Source organism: Notolepis coatsorum, assembly GCF_963971535.1.
Source record: "Notolepis coatsorum genome assembly, chromosome: 20".
Lineage (NCBI taxonomy): Eukaryota > Metazoa > Chordata > Actinopteri > Aulopiformes > Paralepididae > Notolepis > Notolepis coatsorum.
In genome coordinates, this window is record NC_140184.1 from 944642 (window position 1) to 954782 (window position 10141).

At 42.6% G+C, this 10141-nt stretch overlaps 1 protein-coding gene across 2 annotated transcripts in view; it reads right to left on the reverse strand.

Annotated features, from left to right (window-relative positions):
* Nucleotides 1-7004, reverse strand: part of smg7 (SMG7 nonsense mediated mRNA decay factor) — a 70569-nt gene extending 63565 nt beyond the window's left edge. For both annotated transcript variants that reach the window (XM_084337586.1, XM_084337585.1), the window contains exons 1-4: nt 6905-7004; nt 6143-6174; nt 5594-5711; nt 3587-3719 (exon numbers count right to left, since the gene is read on the reverse strand). In XM_084337586.1, coding sequence (XP_084193712.1) covers nt 3587-3719; nt 5594-5711; nt 6143-6174; nt 6905-6930 — 309 coding nt within the window. In that variant the 5' untranslated portion in view covers nt 6931-7004. The remainder of the gene's footprint in view (nt 1-3586; nt 3720-5593; nt 5712-6142; nt 6175-6904) is intronic.
* Nucleotides 7005-10141: the final 3137 nt, after the last annotated feature.

A 10141-nucleotide genomic window follows, 5' to 3' on the forward strand; every position in this document is an offset into this window, starting at 1 on the left:
CTTTTCAAACAACACTGTGCAATATTACACCTACTGTAGACTTCAGTATATTTTTTACTGTATTTATTTACTGTATATTTTATTCGATTTTTATTCGATTTTTATTCGATTTTATTTGATTCTATTCTTAGGCAATTTGTTTTGTTATTCTTATTTGTGACTTGTTCTGTCTAAATGTTTAATGTGAGCGATTTGCAGTGTCAAATTTCCCTCGGGATAATAAAAGTATTTCTATTCTATTCTAAATCCTGCCGGTCCCCTGAAGACTCGCTCTCTCTGAACTCCCTCGTCAGCTTCAACTTCCTCGTCCAACGGTAGAACATCAGCCAATCGAGCAGCCGCTGTGCGTCATAAACTGTGTTTATTCATTCAGAACTGCACTCTGACTATTCTATTTTACCAATTATTTTATTGCACTATTGCACTATTTTGCTCCGTTCACGCTATTTTGCGCTTTTATTACATTCTATTTTAAAATTGTCTATATTATGTGTGATGATCAAACCGTAAACAGGCCTATTGGGATGTTAGATCCTAATGTGAAGAACTGTGATTTAATGCTCTATTGTGATGCTTGTTTTATACTTATTTTATGTATTCACTTTATCCATTGCTCTTTTTTTCCTACTGTGAAGCACTTTGAACTGCAATTCTTGTATGAAAGGTGCTATACAAATACCCACGAACATGACATTACATGGAACAGGTGTGAAGCTCAATGACAATATATGAACCATGATTGATTGATTGATTGATTGATTGATTGATTGATTGATTGATTGGATTCTATATCCATAAATAAAAGCATATATAAACTAAGTCCGACTGAGGCGTCGGACGTGGCATCAGTTTTAACCGAACCCTAAAAGGATGATGTAGTCTACCATCCAGAACGTCAAAGTATTTTATTCATCAATTGTACATAGCAATAAAAAAAAATAGCCTATAGCCTTTAATAATGAATTTGGATTCCTGAGTCAAACAATGAGGCAGTTCTCTTTTGATTTTCCGATTCAGACACAAACAGCAGCTTATTTCAGTGCAGCGCGGCTTATGGTGAATCATATTATCATATTAGCCGACACACAGCCAAATTAAATTGCTGTGAGCAATTATGCTGTCACATCCGCTGTTCTGTCCACATTGTTATTCATGAGAATCTATTTAAAACAAGATAAGATATTCCTTTATTGATCCCCTTGGGGAGATTCAGGAAAATCTAAACAAAGGAGAGTGCGAACGCAGTCCCCCACTGTCATAAATGATGCAGCAGAGATTCCCACATTTGGGAAATTCACAGGGGTCAGCACTAGGGCTGTCTTAAATACTTCGAAGCTTCGTTCGATGGGCATGGGATTCTAATGGGAAAATAGAATTTGAATATAGAAAAAGAAAAAGAAAATTTAAGATTATATATTTTATATATATATTTTTTGCTAAATCAACTCTGCCTCTCTTTGTTAACTACAACAAGCAATGCTGTTTGTTATTTATGATGAGGTCGGACTCGGCACTGACAGATTTGTGTTCATTGTGCTGCTTTTATAAAGCCTCAAATGACGACTTACAATATTTCATGAAAGCAAAGTGTTTCGTTTGTCTTAAGATTTAAAAAGGTTTAAACTTTACAGCACTGACAAAGTTGAACAAAGTGCTGTACAAGTCCCACAACATAAAAAAAAATTCAAAATATATATATATATAATTTTTTTTTTTGATCTCGAAGCTTCGAATTAAAATCGAATCTCGGCCCCGAAGCTTCGAATTCCAAAAAGAAATTCGAAGGTCAGCCCTACACACAGCTCATAACCACACACACAGCTCATAACCACACACACATAGCTCATAACCACACACACACACAGCTCATAACCACACACACACACAGCTCATAACCACACACACAGCTCATAACCACATACACACACAGCTCATAACCACACACACAGCTCATAACCACACACACACAGCTCATAACCACACACACACACAGCTCATAACCACACAGCTCATAACCACACACATAGCTCATAACCACATACACACACAGCTCAGAACCACACACACAGCTCATAACCACACACACACAGCTCATAACCACACACACACACACAGCTCATAACCACACAGCTCATAACCACACACATAGCTCATAACCACACACACACACAGCTCATAACCACACACACAGCTCATAACCACATACACACACAGCTCATAACCACACAGACACAGCTCATAACCACACACACACAGCTCATAACCACACACACACACAGCTCATAACCACACAGCTCATAACCACACACATAGCTCATAACCACATACACACACAGCTCATAACCACACACACAGCTCATAACCACACACACATAGCTCATAACCACACACACACACAGCTCATAACCACACACTAGGGCTGTACCGAATGCTTCGAAGCTTCGATCATAATGTTGACATTCAAATTCTAAATCAACCTTGGAATTTTTTATAATTTTTTTTAATATAAATAAAAATTGTAATCTTTTTTTTGTTGCGTCTATTCAATCTGTTTAAACCAATGGGGGTTTTCTTCACAGTGACAGTTAAAGATTAGGCTACACTAATATTATAATATTATACTACAAGACGTCACCATCACTTTCATACCAACCGTGCCCTTATTGGATTATTTATGTTGACGAAACTGTTATATTAGTTATATGAGTTATATTATATTAATTTATATATTTTTTTATAGACATTCGAAGCTTCGTTCGAATACTTCAATCGAAGCTTCGAATGTTAAAAAATGATTCGGTACAGCCCTACCACACACCCACCTCATAACCACACACGCACACAAATAAATAAATATCGATACTTGGCGTCCCTGTATCGATACAGTATCGCCACGCAAAGTATCGCCCTACTACTACTACGTTTCGATATTTTCCCCCACCACTAATAACCACACACACACAGCTCATATCCACACACACAGCTCATAACCACACACACAGCTCATATCACAGCGGATACTTTTTTTCTTTCAAAAAATGATATCTTGCAGAGCATATTTTAAGTTTTTCTTTCTTATATTAAAATATATTTAGTTTTTAAGCATTTGTGAGGGATAGGCAAAAATAAGCCTCAGCTTATTCCTTTTTTTCGGTCGTTGATTTTGGATTTTGTGTGTGAGCTTGCCTTTAACTTTAATATGTACATTTGTGATTTTTTATTTTTTTTTGCAAGTCCACACAGGTGTGTTTGATTTGTTTTTAAACAAGACCGAAAAATAAACATCATTCATTCATTCATACTCCTCCTTCTCCTTCTTTTTTCTTTTACCCAAAGCGCTTTAAAATGCGTTCCTCACATTCACACACCGACGGCGGAGGCAACCATGCAAGGTGCCAACCTGCTCATGTTAAGGGGTCAAGTGTCTTGCTCAAGGACACTTCAACATGCTGCCCAGGAGGAGCGGGAATCGAACTGGGATGCTCCGGATTACGAGATGACTGCTCTACCTCCTGCGCCACTGTCGCCCCTAAATTGTACCTTTTCCTCCTCCAACACACCAGTCACTCAGAGGTTCTTCTCTCACCTGCGTGTAGAATCCACTTGCCGCCTCGAGGAACAGGGAGAGGTTGGCCTGGACTTCACTTCGGTTGGGGTTCACTCTGTTCTTAGCTTGGCTCTGTAGTGTTGTTATTTGATTCTTAAAAGCATGGTTCCACCTGCAAAATAGAGGTTTAGCATCAGATGACACCACGATTTCCCACAACATCAATTGTAAAAACTGATTCCATATCAAACAAGCCAAGGCTGTTGCACTTGGGAGCAAATATTTACATTTAGTCATTTAGCTGACACTTACAAATTCTGTACGACAAGTCATCAGGAAGGGCACAACTCTATCAGCTGAGTAACAATGTTTATCAAAGTGTTGAGTGCTACAGTGTAGGTTAGTGTATAAGGACAAGTGCATGACAGTAAGGTTAGTTCGGGTTAGATTTTTATTTAATTTTTTTTCATTTCAGATAATGGTTGAAGAAGTGCGTCTTTAGTCAACGGCGAAAGATTGGACGGGTTTCAGCTGTCCTAACTGGGGTGGGTAGTTCATTCCACCATTGTGGGGCAAGGACTGAGAAAAGGCAGGTTCTCCTTGATGACCCTCCCGGAGCTCGGATAGGAGTGGGTCTGAGGCGGCCAGAAGATGCAGAGCGTAGGGGTCTTGAGGGTGTGTAGATAGAGACCATTGACCGGAGGTAGGCGGGAGCGGTTCCCTTTGCCGCACGGTATGCCAGGTCGAGGGCCTTGAAGCGGATTTGTGCAGCAATGGGGAGCCAGTGCAGGTCCCTAAGAAGTGGGGTGACATGGGCTGACTTCGGTAGGTTTGAGATCAGGCGGGCCGCTGCGTTCTGAATAAGTTGAAGAGGCTTGGTGGCAGTGGCCGGGAGGCCAGCGAGCAGTACGTTGCAGTAGTCGAGGTGGGAGATGACTGTTGATTGGACGAGGAGTTGGGTGGCTTCTTTTGTCAGGAAGGGGCCGATCCTTCTGACATTGCTCAGGAGGAATCTGCAGGTTCTGATTGTCACTGCGATGTGAGCGGAGAAGTTCAACTGCTCGTCGAGGACAACACCAAGGTTCTTGGTGGTCGGGGACGCGGTCACAGCTGCATTCTCGACTGTGATGGAAAGGTCGGTCAGGGGGGAGGATTTGGCCGGCAGGTGAAGCAATTCTGCTTTGCTTAGGTTCAGTTTGAGGTGGTTGGTCGTCATCCAGGCGGAGATGTCGGACAGACAGGCCGAGATCCACTCAGAGACGTGGATATCTGAGGGAGGGAAGGAGGAAGAGTTGAGTATCATCGGCATAGCAATGATACGAGAAGGCATGAGACGTGATAATGTTACCCAGTGATTTAGTGTAGAGGGAGAAGAGAAGGGGTCCTAGGACCGAGCCCTGGGGGACACCCATCCATGACACTTGGTAGGAGCGGTCATTGAGGTATGATGTCAGCGCAGAGCCAGCCACTCCCATTCCTGCGAGGGCCGCGAGGAGGATCTGATGGTTGACTGTGTCGAAGGCTGCAGATAGATCTAGGAGAATCAGGCCAGAGAGGCCTTTCGCTTTTGCTAAGTGAAGTGCCTCTGTGACTGCAATGAGGGCCGTCTCTGTGGAGTGACAGTAGCGAGGACAGAGCGCTGCCCCTCAGTGACAGCAGGGGCTCAGAGCGCTGGCCATGTAGCCACAATGGGCACTGCTGCCTGATTTTATGGTGCATTTATTTATATAGCAGCTTTTATCCAAAGCGCTTTACAATTTTGTTCCTCACATTCACACACCGACAGAGGTGCCAACCTGCTCATCGGGAGCAGTTAGGGGTTAAGTGTCTCGCTCAAGGAGGGGTGGGAATCGAACCGGGAACCCTTCTAACTACCAGACGACCGCTCTACCTCCTCCTGAGCCTCTGTCGCCCCCATCGTATTTGACAGGATAAATGCTTATGGATGAGGATCGGAGTTTTGTGCAGCTTTTTCGGCCTGCATAAGATTTATTACAAGTGAAACTCTTCCATTGAGAAACACTCAAAGCAAAGCGGGGGACTCACAGATCTTGCTCCACCTTCTTGTCCAGAGCGTACTCCAGGTCCGTCACGAGCATCTTCTGGTAGAGGTCCTGAAGAGCCTGCCTGGACGTCCACACCTCTGCTGCCCCAAGCTTGGAATCTAGAGGACAAGGTGCAAAGAAGAGCATTCCTCTCAGCTGTTGTTGTTTTTTTTCCCCACAAGAGATTGTAATAGGTTGGACCCTAAATAGACTCGCATAGCGTGAACACTTGGGACAACGCATGAATTGCAATGAATTTCAAATAAGGATATTCTTATTCCCAAAATTAAAAGAAGTTGGAAGAACGCCGTTACTAGCTTTACTATGTTACATGGATCACGCAGCACAGCGCAAAAGAGAAGATTCGAAAGATTATATATTCAAAAGTCTAAATAATTGTTATAGTAGCAAGATGGGTGACACTCAAAAAGGGCACATAATGGCATACCGTCTTGCATTTCTAATCCATGGTGTGTTAACAAAGAAATGGCAAACGTCTAAGACACTTCAAGAAACCAAAAAAGGTAAGAAGATACACAAAACATCATACCTGTCATGTCAGCCTTCAGGGCCTCTGCCTGCCTGCTCAGGATGTAAACAAGGAGAGTTTAGTTAGTTTAGAAGAACACAGCAAGGTGGTGGTTTAATGAGCACAGGGGTGTTAATAGCTGTGATGTTAGATGGCTTTTTGAATATAGACGCATCAGTTCTCGTTGTTACAGAATGATCGGTGTGTGGATGACATGTAGTGTAGTGTGGGCTCTGACTACTCCCTGGATCCACACATACAATGGGATCTATAGCTAACTACACACAACAACCCTAGCTAACTCGTTGTTACCAAGTGATACGTATGCATGGCTAACGTTACACAACGTTAACATACATGATCTGCGGTTAACACGCATGAGTATTAATGTATTTAGACATTATTATAACGTTACACGGTTAGTATGATCTACAACACCGTTAGCTAACCTACTAGCTAACAGACCAGTGTGGCGGGTAAACAACACACGTTTTAACAGTTATATATATGACAACTGCAGGGACACACGATCATATTCATTTGTTAACAATAAACAAACCAGGTCATGACGGGGGAAACGATACGTTGATTTGACCGGTGTTGTATTTCCACCGTTAGTTTGTTGTTATTCTGTGATGCTAGCTAGCAGGACGCTAACCAGCGAGCTAACGCTGCTAGCTATAGGGGAGAGAAAACCATCGCTATGCCTGCTGCTCCGTTGTCTCTCGATCACATCCAATGCATGGCTGTAAAGGTAAACAGACCGTTTATGTCCCACGTTACCGTAAATATTGGGCGCAGAGGTTCATCCTGCCCGATCCTCGCCCGGTTCTTTCAGACAACAACGACTGGTCCAGAAGCCAGAGCTGCTGCTGCTCCCGGCGCCATGTTGTTCCTCTCTGTCTGTCTGTCTGTCTGTCTGTCTGACTCCCCGTCACAGACACCAGATCAGATCACACCACAGACACCAGACCAGATCATACCACAGACACCAGATCAGATCATACCACAGACACCAGATCAGATCATACCACAGACACCAGATCAGATCATACCACAGACACCAGATCAGATCACACCACAGACACCAGATCAGATCACACCACAGACACCAGATGAGATCATACCACAGACACCAGATCAGATGATACCACAGACACTAGATGAGATCATACCACAGACACCAGATCAGACCATACCACAGACACCAGATCAGATCATACCACAGACACCAGATCAGATCATACCACAGACACCAGATCAGATCATACCACAGACCAGCCCACATCATACCACAGACACCAGATCAGATCACACCACAGACACCAGACCAGATCATACCACAGACACCAGATCAGATCATACCACAGACACCAGATCAGATCATACCACAGACACCAGACCAGATCATACCACAGACACCAGCCCACATCATACCACAGACACCAGATCAGATCATACCACAGACACCAGATCAGATCACACCACAGACACCAGATGAGATCACACCACAGACACCAGATCACACCACAGACACCAGATCAGATGATACCACAGACACCAGATGAGATCATACCACAGACACCAGATCAGACCATACCACAGACACCAGATCAGATCATACCACAGACACCAGATCAGATCATACCACAGACACCAGATCAGATCATACCACAGACACCAGATCACATCATACCACAGACACCAGATCAGATCACACCACAGACACCAGATCAGATCATACCACAGACACCAGATCAGATCATACCACAGACACCAGATCAGATCATACCACAGACAGACACCAGATCAGATCATACCACAGTCAGACACCAGATCAGATCATACCACAGACACCAGATCAGATCATACCACAGACACCAGATCAGATCATACCAGATCAGATCATACCACAGACACCAGATCAGATCATACCACAGACAGACACCAGATCAGATCATACCACAGACAGACACCAGATCAGATCATACCACAGACACCAGATCAGATCATACCACAGACACCACTCCAAACCATACCACCAGACACCAGACCAACAGCTATGACCTTACCTGCTACACTTAGGGTACCTGTCTAGATAAACCCAACTTCCTTTATACTTACCGGTCATACTTAGCTATATAAAAAATGTAAAATAAATATTTCATGTCAAAAAAATATTTTTTACTTACGTTTTTTGTTTTGTTTTTGTGCCCCCCCCCCCCCCCCATACTGGCTCATACCTGATAACAAGATAAACTTACCTGAAATAGGCTCTGCAGCCACACAGGATTGCCTTGTTGCTTCGACCCGCCATTAATTCCAAAGAAGAAGAAGAAGATTGTAAACTAGATTGTAGTTAGGCAGCAATACGCCGAAGGGTGTCTAGACTGCCGAAAATTCAGAAGAAGAAGGATTGCCTTGTGGGCGTTAAACTCAGTGCTGTTGACTTTAATGACCACATCACAGTACATTCCCTCCAGACGCAGTTCATTAAGGATTGTACAGGACATGGCGCCTGTTTCCTTTTCCATGTGGTGATTTTTAAATTGTATCTACAGAATATATTCAAGCTTACAGACAAGTAGCCGGAAACAACAAGTGAGCTCTTCACTTGTCTACTGAGATCTGAGATCTTCTGAGAGAATTTGAATATATACACAAATGTTCTAGAATGTTTGATTATGACATCATACTGTGACATCACAAATGTTATAGAATGTTCTATTATGACATACTGTGACATCACAAATGTTCTAGAATGTTCTATTTTGACATCATACTGTGACATCACAAATGTTCTACAATGTTTGATTATGACATCATAATGTGACATCACACCGGAACATATTTGACTTAATTTGAATAATATAAATAATATGTATGATATATAATGTAATGTAATATTATATATTATAATATAATGTAATATAATAATAAAGTATATTATAATATAGAAATATGTCTAAAAACATGACATTCTTTAGAAGTCTTAAAATAAAATACATTTAATTTAAATTAAAATAAATGTAAAATAATAATAACTTTATTTATATAGCACCATTCATACAGATTGCAGCTCAAAGTGATTTACACAAAAAACGAAACCAACCGGAGGCAGCAGTGCAAACAAATGGGATAATCTCCTCATATTTCAAGCTAGGCCGCAGGACACGCCAAGGTTCGCCCCTTTCTCCTTTGCTTTTCTGTTTAGCGCTTGAACCCTTGGCAGCAGCTATACGTAAGGACCCAAGTTTCCCTGGAGTTACAGTGGGGGGCACGGCCCAACAACTTTAGCTTTATGCAGATGATATTTTGCTTTTTGTTACAGACCCAGGCAATGCGGTACTCAAGACAATAGATACGTTCTCAAGATTTTCAGGTTATAAGGTTAATTGGTCGAAATCGGAGGCTCTTCCCCTAACGTCCTACTGCCCCAAATCATTATTTAAAGATGGCTCCTTTCAGTGGCCTGAAAAGGGTATTCGGTATAGGGATCCTTTTCCCCAGGCAAGTAAACGACATTGTTAGGGTCAACTTTGACCCACTACTAGGCAAAATTTCAGCGGATGTGGAGAGATGGCCCATACCATTCCCAGAGTAAACTACCTCCTCCAGTCACTGCCGATAGCAATACCTAGCAAGTATTTTAAACAATTTGACCGAATATGCAACACGTTCCTGTGGAACGGTAAAAGACCCAGGATGCGTATTGGTAAACTACAACAGCCTGTGGACAGAGGTGGCCTGGGTCTCCCCAAATTATCTCTATATCATTATGCTTACAGTTTCAGACATATGACACAGTGGGCCCTGTCCCCTGAGAGAGCGCCTCCATGGTACATAATGGAGCAGTCGGTATATACACTGCTTCCCCCACTGTCGTATATCACAGCTAAATTACCACCAACTGCCCGAACTCACCATCTCTCACTTACAGGCCGTATGGAAGAAGGTGTCTCGCATCTTCCATATCAACCCAAATTTAAGCCTGTCAGCAGGTATATGGGCCAACCCCAA